Genomic DNA, 23093 nt, shown 5'->3' on the forward strand with positions numbered 1-23093 from the left:
AACAATTCAAGAGAACCTTGAGTTCTAGGCATGTTGTAGCACAAGATAATTAGTGTGCAGACCATTTTCATTTATATAGTGCTCTGTGAACACAAATTATTTAGCATAAATCAGTTAAGTGATGAAAAATTAGGTGTCTATTTACTTGTGACCACTCAGTGTATTCTATCTGTTATTTTCCCTACTCTAACTCTATACACATTCAGAAAATTTGACTGACCTTTTAATCATCATAAAAAAAATACAAAATAATCCTAAATTACCATTATTTCTTTCTAGAATGACTACAATTTGTAACAGAATACTACAGTTATTTATCCTAAATAACTTAAAGCTTGTAACATTGTACTTCTGTTTATAACTTAATTTGATTGTTGTATTGTCCTTTGATCCATGACTGACTAACTAATCTCACCACACAAGTTATAAATCACTCATTGAATGTGTAGCTCATGCTACCATATTGAATGATGTAATGCACAACCTGCTCGAAAGAATACCTCATGAAGAATTTTTTTTTAATTATCTTACCTAATCTAACCTTATCTAAACTCATAAGTTACTCTGACAATAATAAATAAAGAATATACATGAAAAACAAGAAATATATCACCTGTGACCTGTTGTTTTTTATTGTCAGTTGCCGATGAAATGTAAGCCCATTTTCCTGTATTAATGGTACTAGTATACTAAATAATTCTTATTTACTTGAATAATACACAGAATAATAACACACAAAGCAAACAATGTCCTATAACTATCATAATTTATTTATTTGGCTTTCTAACTATGGCATAAGAGCCTTTAAATCTTATCTTTAGCTTGTCGATATGATCTCTGTGAGAGAAATTCTCAAACTGAAGAGGACAGTGTAATATAATGTGCTCATTTGAAAGCTTAAACCTTTGGCTTTCTGTTGGTTATAAATAATATAGTATAAATTGTCAGTGAGAATTATTGGTAATTTGTGAAAGAGAGGATGTGATAGATGGGTATGGAAAATGGGTCTGACTTTATAGTTTGACTCCAAAAACAAATAAGGTTGGAGTCTAAAAATTGTACTTTGCCTTAGTAATATCTATATTATAATGACTAATATATATGGTATTCTGTATTTCTCAGTGGGATGGTAAATATATTAGAGAAGAGGAAAACATAGAGAACAAATGTTATGATTCTCATATTAGGGAAGATGGAGAATTTTTAAAATATTTCCTTATAAAACTTTATTTATTTACTATGCTTTGTTGGTTACAATGATAACAAAGTAATTTGATTAGATTTTGAATGTAACTCTGTGATAAGGTTAAAAATAAAAATGTCATTGTATTTTTGTGCCTGAACACTTATTAACTACTATGCTAGTAGTTACAGTATTAATAACTACAACTTCAACTGTATATACAGTAGCATATATATATACAGCCAACATCCAATTATTTTTGGGCAGCTTATCCAAACAGAAGAAAAAAGGCTTTTTTTTTGTTATTTTGACACCAGTGATTCTGGTATCATTAATGCAGTGCAGCAAGAGGAGGAGGGAAAGAGGACTTTAGTAATGAAGGTGATAGTAAGACAATGAATTGTTTTGATATTGTCTTAGATTACCTGGGACAGTGGGAGTTTGATTGCAATGATATCATAACAGCCAGGAAGATGAGAACAATTATAAGAAATAATGTAAATCAGCAAAGATTATAAACTCTATCTACTGCATTATTAAAGTAATATGTAATTTTAACATGTTTGACAAAAAAGGTGTCCCAAAAAATTTTATTTTCCAGATTATTCATGCATCCTTTCCATTCATTACCCAAGATAATCAGAAGTTGACCATATATACAGTATTTAACATAATTATGGAAACAGTGAACAAAATGGATATTACAGATGTAGGTATTATTGTATTACTTCCCCTTTATTGTATGAAAATGAATTGCACCAGTCACATTTTGATAGCTTACACTGCAATGACTGTCATCAAACCATTCAGTGCCACATAAGTAACACTTATACAAGTACAGGAAGTTATTCTTATCCCATCTGCAGTGCGGTGAGTAATAATTAAGAGTTTATTTTTTCCCCTAAAACCAAATGTTTGAGGATATCACTTATTTTTTTGTTTACTGTTACATATTAAGAATGATGAGAAAAGAACTGCACAGACCTAAATGAGAAGATTGTTCAGAAGCACAATTCCGGAGAAAGCTATAAATCAATTTCAAAGGTTCTCAATTTGCCATTAAGTACGGTAAAATTGGTTGTGAAGAAATGGAAAGTGTGTCACACTACCTCAACCTTGCCAAGATTAGGTCGCTCTAAGAAAGTTTGTACTCAAACAAGCAGAAAAACCATCAGAGAGCCAACAGTGACACTTAAGGAGCTACAAACTTCAATAGCAGCAACTGGAGTTACTGTAAACACCTTGACAATATCCCGTACCATACACAAAAAATGCTTGCATGGTATGTTGTCAAGAAAGAAACCATTACTGACGAAGATGCATCTTAGATCGCGAATGGACAATGCCCGTAAATATTTTAATAACCCTTCAACAATGTGGCAGAATGTTCTAAGGTCAGATGAGACCAAAATAGAACTTTTTGGGTTAAATGACAAATGGTATGTATGGCGGAAACACAACACTGCTCATGACCTGGCAAATACAGTCTCAACTGTCAATCATGGTGGTGGGTCCATAATGCTGTGGGGATGTTTTTCTACAGCTGGCACTGGAGAACTTGAACGCATTCAAGGAATCATGAACAATGCAAAATATACACAGATGTTGGAGGTAAACCTGAAGAAGTCAGCTGAAAAACTCAGTCAAAGGTTTACATTTCAACAGAACAATGATCCCAAACACAGATCAAAGGCACCCCAAGAATGGTTTCAGAGAAACAAAATTAAAGTCCTTGACTGGCCAAGCCAAAGCCCAGACCTAAATTCACTCAAAAATCTGTAGAGACTTCAACTTACAATAACTGGAGAATATCTGCAAGCAGGAAGGGGATAAAAATATATCCAGCATACTGTGCAAAGCTTGTGGATGGTTATCCAAAATGACTTTCAGCTGTCATTGCTGCCAAAGGAGTTTCAACCAAATATTAACTGCATAATCATGTTAGGGGGTGAAGACTTTTGCAACATGTGTTTTTGTGGTATATCACTAAAGTGAGTAACAATGCACCTTTTGTGCTTTGTAATCATTAGAAACTGGTTTGATATTAATATTTTTGGCCATCTGAGTTATGTCTTTCATAAGAAAATAACTAAATTTGATTACCAGCACAGGGGGGTAAGACTTTTGCAAGGCACTGTATATCTATATCTATATATATATATATATATACAGGTGTGTACATTATTTTAATTTTACAGTAAACAAGATGCAATAAATTGATACACATACATCTGTGTACATTCATGCACATGAGCTTGTGTGTGTAATACGCATTTACATACTGTTTGCTCTTGATGCATAAGTAAGTGCTTGATGGCTGTATATAACCTAAAGTATTTTTTTATATGGCTCTATAATATACATTTTGTATCAAATAGAGTTGTACAGAGCCATTGTATTTATGTAAAGCAAAATCAATGATGGTAAAAGCTGAGTGGAGGGATGACTTTTGCAATGTGTGTTTTCAAGATTTTGTTGTGTTATAACACTAATTTGGGTAATAATGCACCTTTTCTTCTTTGCAATCTTTAGAAACTGGTCTCAGATTAATATAATAAATATTTTTGGCCAATTTATTTAAAAAAGATACTTAAAATTTATTACCAGCACAGAGGGAGGAGGACTTTTGCAAGGCACTGTATATATATATATATATATCGTATTACCGTTATTGGTCCAGGTTGTCAACTTATTTTCATAGTAGATAATGTCTGTGGTAATAGCACCCAAATGCGTTGGGGATATCCCATCTATCAGACAAATTCCAAATGATGGTGTTAAACTAGTCATGGAAAATAAAATAAGTGTACAAAAATTAAGTAAGGGAATGAAGCTGAATGCTTACACCCACAATATCTCAGCTTTTACTGCCTTTCACTGTCTATAGCCAGTTGTGAGAAGATAGTTACCCTTAAATTTCTTTAAGTAGAAATGAAACCACCCTGACATTAGTACTAATTAAACTTCCAACCTCCACTCTTACACAAAATATATTAAGTAGAACTATTAGATATTAAATAGAATTATAAACCCTACCTTAAAAGTTCTTATATAGATCTTACTCCCAACCTCCTCCCTTTCTCGTGAAGATTTATTCATTATAACACGGGAATGCCAAATCAAGTGCAGTTACTTGAAGTTAATCTTTCCATTCCGGTATAATAAATAAACTTATTTAAAAAATTGTTATTAGTTACATTACATACAAATCAATGTAACTAATGTTCTCTTTATTTTATTTTTATAAGGTATTTTCCTTAATCGATACTTTAGTTTCTAAAATATTTTTGTATTTATTAATAAATAGTGTAAGGTATTTCTTTAATTGCCTGTCTTTTTGCTGTTATCTTTCAGTTTATTTTTTAATAATAGAACATTATCCATGAAAAAATTATAGTTGTCACAGACTATTACAAAACTTTTTAATTGAGATATAATAATACTTTTAACATGATATATGGAATAACACTGTTAGGGGTTGGTAGACCAAGGATGGGAAAATTAAATTTCCTTTCTTTTACCAAAAATAGTCAACCTCACTGTGCCTTCTATAAAAGTAACGTTTAAGTCTAAATAATTAGCATGGACTTCATTATTATTATTATTTCTTTCTATTGCAAGTCCTGATGGATATGTTAAGTTTGGTGTAAAATTCATGTTATTTATAGATATTAAATTATCTATGTAATGGAAAGTGTAAATGTATAAGTTAGGAGTTATATAAATGAGTTTTCATAAAAGAACAGATACAGGTTGGCCATATTTGAAGAGAAGTTTGTTTCCACTGGAATACCTACCATTTGCTTATATACTTGTTTATTAAAAATAATATAACTTTTATAAATACAGAAATGGAGTATATTTTTACATTGAATTCTGATAAAATCAAAATTGGGTATAGTTCATTATTTATAAAATTATCAAACAAATCATTGAAAACCATGATCAAATCTTTTAGGTATATTTTAATATACAGTGTAGTAATATCATATGTCAAAATAGAATTGGCAGTTTTTGAAGAATTTAAAATATGTAAACATTCCAAAACTGGAATGTTATTTCTAATAATCCAAAAATAATTATTCTGGTTATTTGAAGACTGTGTTTTTATTTTTTCAAACAAGACATCTAGAATATTGTTAAGTACTATGGAGACAGACTTAATAACTGTTTTTAAAGAATTAGTAATAAATTTGAACTTCATAGTATTAATTTCATTAAATAAAATTTATGTACAGAATTTTTTACACACAAAACCAAAATTACAACCACCTTTATCAACTGTGGAAATAATAAATTGTCTTTGAATTTATTTCATTTTATTTTTTAATGACATTGAAAGAAATATTAGATTGTCAAGAAATTAATGTCGCTTGTTTTTAGATGAAAAACTCGAACAACTTGTATATCAAAACAAAACATTTATTAAATGAAATAGTCTCCATTCTTATGGATGATGCTTTTCCATCTTACAATCAGGTTGTTAATGTTCTAATTAAATAAATCACTTGGCTTTGAAGTAAAAAACATGTCGATGTCCTGTTTAACACCTTCCACATTTGCATACGTTTTCCCATTAAGATAGTGTTGCAGCGAAAGAAAAAGATGGTAATCTGATGGTGCCATATCTGGAGAATATGGTGGGTGTGGAGAACTTCCCAACTCAACTCCATAATCTTGTGTTGCATCAAACATGCCACATGTGGATGTGCATTGTCATGGAGAAGAAGAACTCCTTTCCAATTGACGAGTGATGGGCGTTTCTGATGAAGGGCTTGATTTAAACGTTCCAGTTGCTGACTACAAAACTCTCCATTGACACTTCACTGTGGATTGAGGAGTTTGAAATGAATTACTCCTTTGATGTCCCACCAAATGCAAAGCATCACTTTGTGGATGGAGTCCAGGTTTTGGGATCGGAAGTGGGTTTTGTCTAGGAGCCATTGGTTTTGGGGTTTAATATTTGCACAGAGAATCCAGTGACGATTCTGTCCAAAAATGGTTCACATGCATTATGCACCAGAAAAGACGAAGCAACGCTCACACATTAGAAACTATGGTCATCGGAGAGTTTGTGAGACACCCAAACACCTTCTTCATGGAGTTTTCCTATATTATCTAATGAGAGACATGCAATTACAGGGCAGTTCACAAGTATGTTGCTTTGGGTTAGACTCAACAAGCGTCTTCAGAGCATCAATATCAATTCCAACATTTCGGCCCCTGCCATTATAGTTTTTAAGGCTAAAGTTACCTGAATGAAATTTGCTAAACCATCTTTTGACACTTATAAATGTTCAAAACATTTCCATAAACATCTTTGATATTATTTGTGGCTACAGAGGCATTGTTTTCCTTCTTGTGTTCAAACAGTATTACATGCCGATTGTGTGTCTCGTTGTGTGCCATCACTGTAAGGGATTAGAGTATACTAAACTTTACATATTATATAGGCTACACTAGCATGAAGTTTTGGTGGTTCGTTTAACTATTATACGTGCTACACGTTTTTTGGGAGATGGTTCATGAAAGTGTTCCAAAATACGACATTAATTTCTTGACGACCTAATATTTAATTTATATTGAGATAAGTTTAGGTTTCTTAATTGATTCTTTATGGAATTGATAAAATATTATTTCCATACAAAAAAAGAAACATGGCAGATAATAGGATTGTTTTTATTTTAAGAACATAATTATCAATATTTTTCTCTTTTATGATTTCACATTGATTTTAAAATTCTATATTTAGTACTATTCTTTAATAATGATTGTAATTTTTTTATCTTTGACAACTTCTAAGTTTCCTGTAACTATGATTATGAAAGATACCTTTGAAAACACTGTTATTACAGTTACAAGGTGAGTTGTCAACTTCCATTTGATTAAATTCTACAATGAATTTTTTATAATTAGAAAGAAAAGGTCTAAAAGGTTTATTATATTTAAAACTGACTATAGGTTGAAATGATTTTATGGGAAAAATGTCTTGAATGCTTTTATGGATTAGGTAAGGTAAATATAAATCATCATAAACCTTATGTTTAAAGTTAATTACTATAAAAGATTTCTCTTTTTTTCTTTACTGAAAGTATATAGGTATAGGATTCCATTTTAATCTAAATCTAATTAGATCTATAATTAAATCTTTAATATGGATAATTTCAATTCAAAGTTTAACAGATACTTTGACAAATGTTTGAGTTTTGCATTTGTTAATTTGAATACTTGTTTTATTACAAATTTCACCAGATTAACAGATCTGTGAAGAACAGAATCTAAATCTTTATAAAATCAATCCATTTTTTTTTTATTTCTACCATTACCCCTATTTTTATTTTGTTTATTGCTACAAATATTTATTTGAAGTAAATTTCTGATACAGGAATCTTTAATTATAAAACTTCAGCAGTTTTATTTGGAAAGTCCTGATTTAATCCTTGAGGGTAAAGAGTTTTTTCTTTCAAAATATAATATTCTTCTCTTTCTGTTAACAAATTTGTATTATAGATTTTTTTAATATAGTAATTTTTACATTATTATACATTTTAAGAAATTTAAGGGTAACTGCCTTCCCACAACTCGTTATAGACAGTGAAAGGCAGTAGAATTGTGGGTATAAGCACTCAGCTTCATACCATTATTTGATTTTTGTACCCTTATTTGATTTTCCCATGTCTGATAGATGGGATGGGTGCTATTACCACAGACATTATCTGCTATGACAATAAGGTGACAACCTGAACAGATAATGGTAATGCAATATTTAATTAATTACTGTTTTATAGTGTTGATTCACAATTAATTTAATCAATAGTTTGAAAGCTATCTTTTTATATATATGTATCTTACACATCAGATGATATACACAAATACTAACACTCAGAGTATCTAAAGAATCATTCCAAAATTCCTGTTTCTGTATTACACATTATTTTTTATTGTCTCAAATGTTTCAAAATAAAGAGGGATTTTGTATACATTTTTTTGGAATTGTGTATTATGCTTGTAACTTGTAATAGATAGTGAGATAAGAGACATACATTAAATCACATTTCTAACTTAAGATTTTGTTTTTAGTTGTCGAAAAGGTTGTCAGGCAATGATATTGGAATACCACGACCACACCTGCTTCCATCATTTAAATTGGACTCCCAAGAGGAAATTGAAATAAAACCTATAGTTTCTTCTTCTTCTACTTTTGTTAAGTTTGAGCAACCATCTGAAGATCTCATTCTTCACAAATCTAATAAAGAAAGACTAAGGAAACACAGGTCAGTTTTAATCCCATAATTAGTCATCCTGCTTTAATAGAAACTAGTCTTCAGGTATATATATATATATATATCTGAATAATAATAATTAAAAGTGAAAATTTAAATGTATGTCACTTATTTACCTGATTTTCTTTTTCCAGTTAAACTACTAGAGGCTTATATAACTGGATGCGTATGCTCTATTTTGATAATTACTAAAAGTACAATTTGTAAAAACAATTCCTTTTTTTTCAAGTGATAATTCAAAACTGATCAAACATTTTTCTCTAATCTGAATAAAGATACTATGTACATGTAAATTTACTTATCCCACATTACACTATTAATGCTTGTGATTTAATAACAAAATAAAACATTGGAAATTATTTTTTGACAAATTATAAAAAATAAAAGTTTTGAAGTAAAAGAAATTTTTAAAATTATATTAACTTTCAATATAACAAATTCACATTTGATTCTCTGATTAAATGTTTATAATTTTACGAGTAGATTGGAAAAGATCCAGAAGCTCGAGTGATTTTGAGTTGTTGACTGTTCTTCTTCAAAAGCAAAAATGTTATGACATAAATATGAATTAAGTAAAATGTGCCATTCAAAGTCAAAAAAGTGTTTCACCAATTACTTGTATAATTAGAAAACATTCCCATTTCTGGAAGATACTGATAAGCAAATGATCTCTGAATAGAGCTAGGCAATATAATTGATAACCTTTAAGTAGCAATCACATTGATTAGTGTCATTTAAACTAATAAATTAATTAAATTATGATGAAATCGAGTAATTAAAGTCAGTGTTTCTGATTATTACTTCTTTCGATTATTTCAACAATCAATTAATCAAAATTATAATTAAATCAATTGTCACAAAAATATCTAACCAAAATTAGTGTTTTTTACTTACTACCATTTTTGATTATTCCAAAACATACTTACCTCCTCTCACATTACAGCTATTACTCCACTGTTAGGGTTTCCTTCCTTTGCCTCTCGAAGCATTGATCTCATTTTTTTCTTGCTTGCTTCAGTCTTTTATTCCCCACTTAATTGCCCTTAGCAATATCTGTCTCATGACACTCTTCACCTACATCCGTGTGCCCTCTATCCTGGTACTGTATATAAGCACCTCATTCAGATAATATTGCCACATTTTCTTGACAAAGCATTCACTCTTGGAGGTACTTTGAGCATTCTTCATGTTACCTAGTTGACTTTCATAAAAAAAAAAAATAAATTCGTTTGGCCAGCCGATTTACGGCTTGAATTCCCAGAAAATTAGGTCTCTCCTATCCTACATCTGATATCTAGCGTCACTCAACAGTTGGGGGTGGGAGTCACTCTCAGTTGAGGCTGTATGTGACATTATTTGTAGTGAGACGGAGACATATATATTTGATCCAGTTGTAATTAATGATGACTAGAAACCCACTTGAAGTAAAAATATATAGCAGATACGGCTGGTATGGGTATTAAAAACTTTAATTAAAATAAAATACAAGAACAATGTTTTGACCTTCTCAGGTCATTTTCAGGTTAACAAAGACAGTTTGAAACTGACCATTACTGGTCATGTCTTAGGGACGAAAGCATGAACAGGTACGAGATTGTAGGGGTGTAGCAGTTAGATGTTAAGTGATTAATATAGGTATAAAGGTGTTCCTTTATGTTGGTTTTAGTTCTTGTATAAGTAGGGCTTCTTTGATTTTTCGTTTGATTGTCTTTGTTTCTCTACTTAATATGTTGGTGTTTTCAATGCTTATGTTGTGTTTATTTGATTTGCAGTGTTCAAAAACGTGAGAAGGTGTTTTTCTATGTTCATTGAATCTGGTTTCCATTTTTTGGCTTGTTTCTCCGATATAGAAGTCGTGACAGTTATTGCATTGTATTTTATAAATAATGTTGGTGTTATGTTTGTTAGTGTAGTTTTTATATAGTATGGATTTTAGTTTTGTGCCCAGTTTTTGATTGAATTTAGTATTTATTGGAATGTTATGTTTTGTTTTAAGTTTTTTTCCAAATGTTGATTATTTTATCACTAATATCGGGAATATACGGTATCCAACAGTGCAGGATTTTATAGTTAGTTGTTTCATTGAATTTAATATTGTTTTTTTGATGTTGATTGTGTTTTTGGCCTAGGTATGTGTGTATGATTTGTTTGATGGTTTTTTCGAGGAAATTTATTGACGTTGAGGAAATGTTGTTTTTATTGTTTGATTTTCTCGTTAATTTTATCTAGTGAGCATAGTTTTGTGGCTGTGTTTATTTGGTTTATGTTAATATGTTAAGCTTTTGTTTTGTTCCGTGTGCTGAGTTCCAGGGAATGTATAGTCCAGTATGGGTGATATTTCTGTGGATTTCTGTTTTGAATTGTGTATTGGTTCTTGTGATCTTGAGGTTTAGAAATGTTATTTGTTTAGCTTTTTCATATTCACAGATGAACTTAATATTGGGGTGTATGGAGTTAGCGTGGTTGAAAAAACTAAGTGTGTGTGTTCTGTAGATGTGAATCTAGCAAATGTATTGTGAACATATCTGTACCAATATAGTGGTGGGTGTAAGGCTGAATTGATCACTTGAGATTCAGTCTGTATCATGAAAATGTAGGCTAGAATTGGTGACACATTTTTAAGGACTCTTTTAACTTTAAATCTATTATGGATCAACTAAACCATAAAGCCTTAATGGCCAGTTTTGATGTAATCTCCATTTTCACTGAAGTCTCAACTACTGAAGCCAGCAAGATAGCTTTAGAACTTTATATCCAAGACCTCAACCCATTAATAAGACACTCAACACTCTGCCGGTTGTATAAAAATATCTCTGTTGGCTTTTTCTGTGTCGCATGGAGTTACATTATTATTATTTTTAGCCCTTAATCACAAAAGATGAGAGAAAGATTAATTATACATTAATTAAATCACACAAGTTAACTTTTTCTTGTTGTATAGCTTTTAATTAAACTTCTAATTATTTTGGAACGATGTCTATAGATTTTATGAATGATTAGGCTACTTTCAGGCTTATTTTGTGTAATTTAATACCTTGCTATCATCACAATCATCAATCTGTAATTATTCCGGAAATTACTCTCGTCTTTTGTGATTAAAGGCTAAAAATAATAATAATGTCACTCCATGTGACACAGAAAAAGCCAACAGAGATATTTTTATACAACCGGCAGAGTGTTGAGTGTCTTGGATATAAAGTTCTAAAGCTATTTTGCAGGCTTCAATAGTTGGGACTTCAGTGAAAATGGAGATTACATCAAAACTGGCCATTAAGGCTTTATGGTTTAGTTGATCCAGAATAGATTTAAAGTTGAAATACACATCCACAGCAACCAACTAGCAACTCTTCTAGAATTCACTACTACCAAAACCAACTTCATGTTCAACAACCAAAATTACATACAAATAAATGGCTTAAGTATGGACAATCCTGTGTCACCAATTCTAATTTTGGTCCAGGTATGTTTCTCCAGGGGGCTCTGAGGCTGCACTTGCAAGTGATCCTGGGCATTCATGAGAGAATTTACATTCATTTTTTCCAGCACCTTCCTTTATTCTGTTGGCTTCTCAGGATGCCAAATTGGGATCTGCCACCTCCAGCTCCTTTTCTTCAGTTGATAAATCGAGTGTTTTAGGTCTTTCCCAGATTGCTTTTGAGTCTGTGCCTTCCTTGATGGCAGAAAGGTTTGAGGGCAAATACTTAGTTCTCCCTCCATCCACTGATATTGCAGTTCATGCAGGGAGGTTTACTGCTCAGTTACATGAAGGGACAGCTATTCCTTGTCCGCTATGTTTGTCGGAACAACATGCTTTAGCCTACCACCGCCAGATGGATGTCTATTTAGACTCACAGAGAATAGACCTGCTCCTGGAAATTTGGGGTTCCAGAATAGAGTCTATGGTCACCTGAATAGATCACAGTTTTCTTGGATTCATCTTGCCCTAACTACAGTGGTAAGATAGTTATCATCACCCCCCCCCAACTTTTGTAAGAAGCCTCTCAGCAATCACCACATCAATTTGATGATGAGTTGTGACAATTGTTATCATCTACTTTGTTTCGATTGTCTGCATCTGCACTTTCCCTAGTCTCTTGGATGGTATGTTGTTGAGATTTGTTGGGTATAGATACATTGTTGGAGGGTATTCTTCTCTACTAGCTGCCACCCTCTGTGAGTTGCATGAGGTCCCCTTTCTCCAACTCTTGATTTTTGTGGGCATTCCAGAGTCTTTGGAATCAAGGGTTGATGTCATCTGTCTGCATTCATCCCTGTCATTGTGGGCTCCTCGGCTTCTACAGGGAGTCATAGTTCTGCCCCTCTGTCCATTGGTACCCAGAAAAGACTGTGCATATACCGTATGCCTTTGGAGTTTGTGGGGGCTTGGTTCTGAGAATTTCTGGATGTGTGGAAAACTATTACCACGGATCCATGGGTACTACAGGTCCTTGCTTCAAGATTAGTCATTCAGTTCACATCTTCACCACCATTATCCGTCCAACTTGTAGTGTTTCTGCCTTCCGTGGATCCTTGGATTTTAAAATTTCATGTCAGGGCTGTCAGAGATTTGTTGGTCAAGGGGGCAGTGGAGAGAGTCATCTCAGTTATTCCATTGTTTTATTCCTGCCTGTTTGTTGTGCCCAAAAAGACAGGATATTGGCATCTGGTAATTGATCTTTCTCATCTAAATCAATTCCTTGATCCTCCAAGGTTTTCAATGGAGTCATTCCTCACTCGGCTTTGGCATTTTTTACCAGGACTGTAGATGATCAAGTTTGATGTTGTCGACGCCTATCTGCACATTCCCATAGTGGAGTTGTCCCACTATTATTTGCATTTTGTGCACTAGGGTCAGGTTCTGCAGTTCAGGGCTCTGTTTGTTGGACTAGCATTGCCACCATATGTGTTCTGCCAAATCTTACTAGCTTTTACTTGTCACCTCCATTCCCTAGGCCTGTGCACACACTATTATCTTGGTTACTGCTGGCACCAACGCATCAGTTTGCAGAACTTCACACCCCAAATTAAACTTTTAGAAGCAACCAAGGCAGGCTTTATTATCAGAGCCAAGAAATCTATCTCACTCCAAAACACTATATAATCCATCTGGGTGTCTTTTTCAACATGTATCACAGTTTGGCTCAGCCAACTTCTATCCAGCTCTATGCTTTGGAACAGGCAGTCGGACTCTTACTCACCTTTCCTTCTTCCACTGCACAGATGTTTTTTTCTTTTGGGGATGTGAACATCACTCAAATCCCTCATTCCTTTGGAACAAATGTTAGTGAGATCCCTTCAGTGGTCTGTATGTGACCAATATATCATGAACAGCAATTCACTGGATTCCCCAGTCTCCTAATTCAGGAACAAAATCTTCAATCTTGAGTGGTGACTGAATCGGAACACTACTATGATAGGTGTTCCTCTGCCCCCAAAGTCATCCAGAGATTCATCTCTTCACGGATGCCTTGCTTTAGGGAAGGGGTGCATCTCTCTATGATCAGGAACGCCAGGGTCTATGGACAGACAATGAGGCTTCCCTACACAATGTTTTAGAACTTCTTGCTGTTTAAAGGGCAATGTTTCAAGGTTTGTACTTATTAAGGAGAAAAATCGTCATGCTTCACTTCAACAATTGTACAGTGGTGTCTTACACTTCCTGTCAAGAGGGCACTCAGTCCTGGTCTCTTTGTCTTTGAACCTTGGGCTCACTCTCCTCATATAATCCTACTAGCTTGCCATGTTCTGGGGGTGATGAATTTGGTGGCAGATCAATTGTCTCAACAGAATGGGTGCTGCATTTTGAGGTTTTCCATTAGATTTGCTCTCAGTTCAGGACACTGATGATTTGTGTGTTTGCCACTCATTGGAACACTCAACTACCAGCATTTTGCTCTCCAGTACCTCACCCACGGGCATTGACAACAGATGCATTCAATGAGGACTGGATGGGATTGTACCTCTGTGCATTCCCACCGATTCATATGTTACCCATAGTACTAGCTTTGATCTGTTCAACCCCTTGTTGTGTCCTGTTGACAGCACCAGTTTGGCTCAACCCTGGTCTCTACTTGTTCCATTTCCTTTTTGGCTATCTCTGTTGAGGCAGCCACTATCTGACATCGTACATTCAGCAATCTTGAATCTCAAGCTTCATGCATGGAGATAATGTGGTCCTTCCCACGACGTCAGGGTTTAATTTCTAAGTTTGCCATGTATCTGTCTCAGTCTTTGCATAGTCCCACAATGGACATTTATCAATGAAAATGGCACACGTATCAACAAATGGAGTATTGCAAAGAGGTTGAACCCACCTCATCCAGAAGGGCCAACCATAACTTATTTTTTTACCTGACTTCTTGACAATGGTTTTGAATCCTCCACAATTGCCTTATATAAGTTGGCCTTATTCACTACTTTTAGATAGATACTAAGGTAGCAATGAGACTGTGAATGCTATAACAGGATCTTTATTCTCTCAGTGATTCGACTGCAAATCTTCTTTAGGAGAGTGTGACTCCGTAGTACCTTACAAGGATGTATATACAAATTTTCCCAGATTACGTTCTTGGTCGCTGTGCCGCTCCCTGATTGGGTCATTATCATCATCTGTGGACCACCATCTGACCAATCGGCACCCTGCACTCTTCTCAATAGGCTCACTGCTGTTTCTCCCCACTTGTAGTCTCCTGCTGTGGTTTTTATGTTCTTTTCTAATAAGATGTAAGTATGTTTTATATAATTTTCCTTTGTTGCTTTTCCATCCCATTGCTGACAATTTTAGTTTCCTTCCGTTTAGGCAGGTGTCCTGCTTCCTCTGCATGTGCTACTATTGTGTTGTTTGTATTGTGTCTTCTGACATCTGCTTTATTCTCATTTACTCCAGTTGTCGGGCATCTGCCAGTTTCACCTATATAAACTTTACTGCATCCACCACATGGAATGCTGTATATTGCACTGCTGTCTATTGTGTGTTTCCATCTTTTGTCCTTTACCATCTCTCCTAATCTTATTCCTGTTTTCATTACCACCAGATTTTTTCAATGGCATAAAGTGAAGGACTTAGAGAAATTCTTCAGGGTAAAAAAATGAAGGCACTTGAATTAATTTGAAAACTACCATATGACATACTCAATACTACATCAATTATTATTATTATCCAGGTTTCAGTAAAATAGTTGTAGCTGTTTTTTCTGTCGTGGCTTGTAAAAGTATAATCAATAATAATAAGGCTGGAGACGCTCTAATAAAACTAAGCATTTCCAACTAGTATAATGGTGCTCAAATGGCTTTTACATTTCTGCTTCAAAGAGCTTATGTTAGTAGCGAAGAAGAACTTAGAAAATATTAGAGGATGGAAATCCTGACTTTCAAGAATAAACTTAAAAATAGCCCTACAACCTTTGCATGAGTTTTTTATTAGCTGTACAAAGATTTTGGTACAAGTTGTTTTTGCTGTAGACTTCAGTGCTTGAATAGCTTCAAAGAGAAACTTGGCCAGTAGTGATGGAAAAAAAAAAACTGATAAAATCTCTCCTCCTTCAAGAAGCAACATAAAAATAATCGTATGACCTATGCAGTTTTTTTTAGTAGGTTTGCCCAGGTTTGAATAAAATATTTATACTCATTTATTATGTAGGCTTGTGAAGCTTGTGAAACAAGAATAATAATGATAATAATATGAAGAACAAATGGATGAATTTTGTCTAACAATCAGAAAATCAACTTTTTAGCTATTATCAATACTTTAGCAGTCTTAGCCATTGAGTGTTGACTTGAGTGTTGTTTCAAAAACAAGTTTGCTTTTTAAGATGGTTTTTGCCCATATATTCTATTAGAATTTTTGTGAAATTCCTGGGCAAACCATATTAGGAACCACCATTGTGGTTCATGATTTGGTTTTTAGGCAAAAATGTGTTTGAGATATATACTTTAGTAGCGATAAGGTGTGTGAACTTAGTGTTGTCTTAGCACAATTGCTGGCCTATTTAAATGTACTGTTTTCAGAAACATTCTGTACAAGATAATTAAAATATGTATGGTTACAGTGTTGCATTTTTCTTAACTGATTGTTATGTATGTTTCCAATGATAGATTTTTAATTTGTACTGCATTTACAAAAAACAATTTTCAGTTGCAATTGAAAGGCAATTCTAACCATGCAACATCTAATAACTTGATGATTCTGTATACTTCAATTTGGTTATTATAGTATTCAAAAAAGTCTGATTTATATTATTTTTTAACTTGTGCTTTAAGACCATTCATATATTTTTTTTATGTTCTCCAGTGTAGTGAATAGTTGGTGAATCATGCAGGAGTAATATGTGTTATACTTGTAGCAACATAATTTTTAAAGAGGTTAAATGGTGACATTATTTATTTCATAAATAATTTTAAAAGCTTAGTAGTAAGTTTTAGGGCTTGTAGTGCTAAAAATTGGATTTCAATATCTGCTGTGGACAGAGCGCAGACAACTATTGTGTACCTTTGTGCTTAACAACAAATAAATTTAAGTTCTAAAAAACAACAACAATGAATAATTCACGATAAAACTCCACTTGAATAAATTGTTTACCATAGAGTTAAGTAACTATACAAAGTTGCTCCATTAATAGCTAGTAGTCTTTTTGTAGAAAAAGTTAGTTTTAGGAGGTCATGTTATGATAATGGAGTAAAAAAAATTTAACTTTGTCTTCTGATATATACAATTAAGTTGATCCTAGATAGGTTTTCTCATTGAAGCTTTACACTGAAAGATTGATTTACTTTATTATTTGTACTTAATTTCAAGGTGTTGTAGGATAATTTGTGAGGAGATTAATGTTATCAGTTTTAAATCAAATGCAGTGGAATACAGTGACACAGGTTATATGAGTAAAATTATGAAAGAGAATATTTGTAACAATTTCAAATAAAGCTCAGTTGAATAGAATGATGCAGATGCTGTGAGTGAAGTTCAGTGACTGAAGTTGAGAGCTTACTGAAGTCCATATAGTGTTTTAATACGACTAGAATTCAATTGAGTATACAATATTTATATAGTTGCAATTGGTTATGGATAGATTAGCTATGGAGAAGTTTGAAATTTAATCTGTACAGTTAGCAGTGCCCAATTAAATGGTGCATTTCAGTTCTTCCAAAAGAAGGCAAGCAAGATGTTTTATTATTTAAAAACTCTAATAATGAATAACAGTATCTTAGTTTATTAAACATCTAAATCTTTAGCTCAACTAAATTGAGTAACACATATATTTTGAAAGGATCTCGAGAATAGGTTTTGTGAAAAACAATAACTTAGTTAAACGCTTGTTTTTATAGAATTCCTTCTACTTCAACTGAGCATGATAAGGTGATTCAAGAGCTCAGACAGAGGGTGGGTGACTTAGAAGTGCAAGATCTTAGTGACACAGAAATGGAAGAAGTGTTTGTTGCTCCAGTCAGTACAGTAGTAAAAAAGTCACCACATACCAGGACATTTAGGTCGATTACATTATCTGAAGCCATGGTAAAGAAAAAAGGATTATATCAGTTTTAAAAATACCTATCTTTAAAATGTTAGCAAAGTGAAATGGTCTAGAATGAGTGGGAAAGAAACATTGTTTGTATAGAAAATTACTGCTGAAATAACATCTAATGTATGTGGGAATGATAGGATGAATAATGCCTAAGCAAATGAATCAATTTCTTTTGGTAAAGCAATAAAAAAATATTAATTTAATTCATTTGTTAGGTAAGTGTTTGTAGTTGTTAGCAGTTTTGACATATAAATATTATTCATGTAGACCAATTAATTAGACTTGACTAAAATGTAATTGAAATTCAAAAATGAATTTGTCCCTAGATACTAAGGTAATGAGTTTTATATTATATACTTTGTATATTTAAATGAAAAATCTCAATATAATCTTCATTTATAGAGTTAAATTTTATTACTTTCCTTACATAATTAAAAATGTTTTAATACTTTAGATATTTTCTAAATAGAAGTTATACATGTAATTAGATTTTATTCATTAATTTGCTTCACTCAAATTACGTGTCCACACCATTTTATATGATTAGAGTATAAGAGTTTGAATAGTATTTAATAATTAAGTTAAATGTTTCATTGTTATAAAATGATTTAATTTTCTTCCTTAGAAAAAGTTAATAATATCAAACTTGATGAAATGTTGAATTTGTTAAATCATATTTCAGACTTCTAACACACTACATTTATTTGTTATAGAACTTGAAAAAGATTATTTTAGGGTCTCCATTCCGAAACTTTAACTTAGAGTGGCAGCACCAGAATTTTACTTTTTGCAACTATCAAGATGTGATGTATGGACTCGTGCAAAAGAAGGTAAGATTATTATTCATTTAGGAATTTTCTGCATTAACAAAATCTGCGAGATGTATCTTGCTAGTTCATAAATTTTATTTTAATACAGTCTTGCCTTCACTCCCCACACAAAGCTATCTTGATCTTCTTTCTTCCCCCTAAACATTGCTAAAAAATGTTAATGCTCAGCCTACCAGTCTATATACCCCCACAAATTTTGTGCTATTTTTTAACATGTATTTAGCATGTGACCACTCTCCATCAATAGTATTGCACTATCTATGTTGATGCATCTAGCTCCTTCTTATTATCCTGCTCAATCCTCTCTTTCTTTATTGGTACAGCACCGTTTAGATGTGTGTGTTATTTCACATATGACTACCGTTTACGATTGTACTTATTCACATTTCAATACCTTTTTCAACAGTTTTGTTTTACTTTGTTTGCATTCAGTTCTTTCAGTTTTTTTCTGCATTTGTTTATTGTTACCAAATTATATGGTAGCTTAGAATGATTTTGCGATTCAATGTATTGACAATGGAAGTTCCTGTTATGGTAGACAACACTTCTGATAGACTACTCAGGCATCGGGTTTGACTCTATCTGCTGAGGAGGTACAGGCCTTAATTTGCAGGGAGCTAGATTCCTGTGTTACGCCAGCAATTTCTTCTCATTTTCAACTTGACAATGTTTCTGAGGATAAATACAATCAAGGAGAAGAATATTGGATTCACTTATTCTTGCACCTTCTTATTTTTGTGTGTCACACTTAACACCTCCACAGGATATTTCACCTTCCACACCATATTTTTTTACAGCTGGTTAATCAAGTATATAGTATATTACACATTTCCTTTTCATCCTAGCTTGTGAACATCATTGAATGGATATATATACTATTAATGTTACCAGAATCCTCTACCATTGCTCTTATGTCATCCTATATCCAGACTACTCCATCCTCCCTAAGATATTTGTTGCCCAGGAAGGCCATTTGGCTTTCATACTCATTTCTTTACCTTCCATCTCTTACCTGTAATTTCATTCCAGTCCTGATTGGATTGTTTGTCAGGTTTGCTCCCTATGTGTTATGTGGCATGTACTGTCTCCTTTTGGGGTTCATGTTCCCAAACTTTTATTCCCTGAAACCCATCTGTTTCCTGTGATCTATCCCCTGTCACAGTAACTGGTTGGGTTTGTCATATCACCATGTCTTTGGCTGCTTGTCTTCACTGTTCATTGAAAGAAGTCATTCAGGCCAGATTGTGGCTATTCCTTTGTCGCTCATTATCTGCACACACTGGCTGTACATTTCTCAGGTGGATATTGTGTCTCTCCTGTTGCAGTTCTACACGCAGCCATTTGTCTTTGACTTGGGTATGTCTTTTCACAACATTTCATTTATGTTTTCTTTTCAGGGACCTTCTTTTACTGCTACTAATAAGATCCCATTCTGTGGTGAGTTGCCTGGTCAGATGTACTTTCACTCAAACCCCCACTATGTACAGGTAGAACTATAATGCTCACTGTAGGTAGAGATGGGGTGTTATGCAAGACCACCAATGGCATGCCTAGTGGAATATACTTATGTGTCTCTAGGTATCTGTAAGTTTAACTTGATGGTGGACCATCACTCATAACTATCATGATTAAAGCGAAGCCCATCCATGCCAACCCTTTGATTACATAAATCGGGAATGGTCTGCTTTTGAAATTAGGGAATCTTGGATACCCATATGGGTTACAGGTATTGCCCTGATCTTGTGGTTGTGTTGAGGCAATGACACGACCATGTAATGCCAGGTATTGAGTTCACTTTGAGATTTTGTTTCATAGAGTGGCTCTTCACCTACGAGAGCCAGTTGCTTTCTGGTCTGGTTTTTGTGATGGAGAGCAATTCGAACTTGCATCATATTTTTTTTTCTGCTCATGTCAGGTTCATTTCCTTCTTACAGGGCGAAGAGAATACCTGTTTCAGAAGTAGTGCAGTGCCCCACATGTGTGCTTCGGTTTCATCTTTGAGCACACCAGCTATCTCTAGGTGGTTGTTTTCCACTTAGTTTCACTGTTAGGTGCCTACACAGCCCCCTTCACCTTTCCACTGTGGGATTATAGTTTCATATCAGAGGAGGTAAGACCATATTGGAAGTTAGCACTTCCCACCCTTCCTCCCCACTGCTGGTGGTACTTATTTTAGATCCTGCCAATTCTCAAAAGTGAGGATTGAGTGGGAGAATCAGAGAGAGCTATCTGTGCCAATATAGGTGGTGCAACTATTGGTGGAGGGTGGTCACATGCTACATACATGTTCAAAAGTGGTACAAAATTTATGTGGCTTATAGACTGGTGCACTGAGCATTAAAATTTTTTAGCAGTGCTTATCAGGCAGAAAGGCGATTGAGATAGCTTTGTGTGAGAGAGGGAAGTACCTATTCAAAATACATTTTCAGTGTAAAAAAAAATGTTAACTTTTATTTTCTAATCTCATTTACCACATGGCTAATATTTTTGTTTAAGATGGTCAAAATTTAACCAATAATATGTATCATAGCTCAACCGCTAGTATTCCATATATATCACCATAAGATAAGAAAAAATAATCAGTTTTTTTTTTTACAAAAAATAAATATTTTTGAGCAAAATAATTTTTTCTATAACATTACTTCAGTTCCTGTCATTTTACTATCCCACATATGGTAGCTTAGTGGAAACACCTTTTGATCCTTCGTATACATATGCTGCAAGTATACATGTGGTTCAAGAGTTAATTTAATTTCATCAGTGATTATACTTTACATTTGCATGATATGTATTTCATAAAATTAAAAAGCATGAAAAGGAGCTCTGTGTGTTAATATATTTAGAGATCTTATAACTTTACAACTTCTGTACTGGTGGTAAATCCAGTAGCGTATTTTTTTATAATGATATTTTAAGAATAGAATAAACTGAAACAGTATAGATAATAAAATGTGATATGTCAATTAAATAATAAAAATAAACAAAGTAAGTTTAAATTACTCCCATAATTGGTGATTAAAGTTTATATTTATGTGCACTTTGAGTTCCAATACTTCAATAACAGTGGGCCCAAAGCCACAATGGTTGTACTATTGAAGACAGCTATCATACAAACAATAATATTAAACTTACATGCAAGAAGTATCTATTAAAGCAATGTACATAATGCAACTGTAATAAAGCTAGAGAAATTAATTAAATTTAAATATATCAGCTGGGTAAAATTATAGAAGAAATAGTCCAAGTTTAATTACTTGTTCTCATGTACGTGTTATCACTATTGCAAAACAAAACTGTTTGTATGACTTGAAACCATACAGGAACTCTCTATTTCTACAGCTATGTATTATAGGAAGAAAACCTGCACTTGGGGCTTTTTACTAAAGTATTTAAATAATATTTCTGGTTTTTGGAATTTTTTTAATTGGCTAGAGCATCAATGAAAAATCATTGATTGTTATTGCTCTTTTTGGGCTATTTGAGCTAGGAATGAACAACAAAAGTAGTAATATATATAGATTTGTAGTGTGGTATATAAGCATATGGTGCATTTTTACCTTATTTTAATATTGTAGTTTTTGAAATTTGTCAATTATTCTGGTATGTGCAGTTATCACATAATGTGATCAAGAAATCCATTGAGTTGCTTTCATTCTAGCTTGTTATCTCAAGAGAATTACATGATCTTTCCATGAGAAATATGGCAGTTAAGGTTTACCTTTTCCACTGATGAAGACAACCATGTTTTTCAATGGCTATGCCTCAACATTATAATCTTCCTTAACCCTCTCGCCAATAACATCGTTTATTGTGCATGTCATGAGGTTTTTATAGAGATTCATTCAAAACTTAACTAAACTACTTCTTGATAATGTTATACCAATTAGTATAGTATAAAATCATAGGTAATAATACGTATCTTAATAGTATGTAAGTTTTAAGTTATTAATTTTATAAGATAATTTAATAAAATCCTTAATTTTCCCTAGTGCGAGAAATGTGACATTTTTTCTTTAGGCATCCCATCTTCTCTTACTTATTCACTATCCCTCCAAAAATAAGTACAAAATTTAATTTAAATTACTCACTGTAATACCCTCATTGCTGAGACAAAGCATAATTTTCCTAGCCTTCAAACATTTTTGGTTACAGAGTCATCAAATAGAAAATCAGACCCCTCTTGCCACACCCACCTATTACATCCTCTCTTTCAGGATTTGTTAATAGTTCTTTCTTACATTCAGTACTATATTATTTTTAACCAACAGAAAGCCAAGGT

The 23093-nt window shown here is 33.1% G+C and overlaps 1 protein-coding gene and 1 long non-coding RNA gene across 8 annotated transcripts in view; one reads left to right on the plus strand and one right to left on the minus strand.

Moving 5' to 3' along the window:
- LOC111085951 overlaps window positions 1–17944 on the minus strand; it is a 27445-nt gene extending 9501 nt beyond the window's left edge. The window contains exons 1-2 of the long non-coding RNA XR_002610721.1: window positions 17934–17944; window positions 11249–11254 (exon numbers count right to left, since the gene is read on the minus strand). This is a non-coding gene — a long non-coding RNA (uncharacterized LOC111085951). The remainder of the gene's footprint in view (window positions 1–11248; window positions 11255–17933) is intronic.
- LOC106460243 (probable ubiquitin carboxyl-terminal hydrolase MINDY-4) overlaps window positions 1–23093 on the plus strand; it is a 103225-nt gene that overhangs the window by 23610 nt on the left and 56522 nt on the right. For all 7 annotated transcript variants that reach the window (XR_002610720.1, XM_022386911.1, XM_013919927.2 and 4 more), the window contains exons 6-8: window positions 8264–8457; window positions 17788–17974; window positions 18698–18814. Coding sequence is in view for 6 of the 7 variants with exons in the window: in XM_022386911.1 (XP_022242619.1) it covers window positions 8264–8457; window positions 17788–17974; window positions 18698–18814 (498 nt within the window). In the remaining variant the exon portion in view is untranslated. The remainder of the gene's footprint in view (window positions 1–8263; window positions 8458–17787; window positions 17975–18697; window positions 18815–23093) is intronic.

The sequence above is a fragment of the Limulus polyphemus genome, unplaced genomic scaffold, assembly GCF_000517525.1.
Source record: "Limulus polyphemus unplaced genomic scaffold, Limulus_polyphemus-2.1.2 Scaffold734, whole genome shotgun sequence".
Classification (NCBI taxonomy): Eukaryota; Metazoa; Arthropoda; class Merostomata; order Xiphosura; family Limulidae; genus Limulus; species Limulus polyphemus.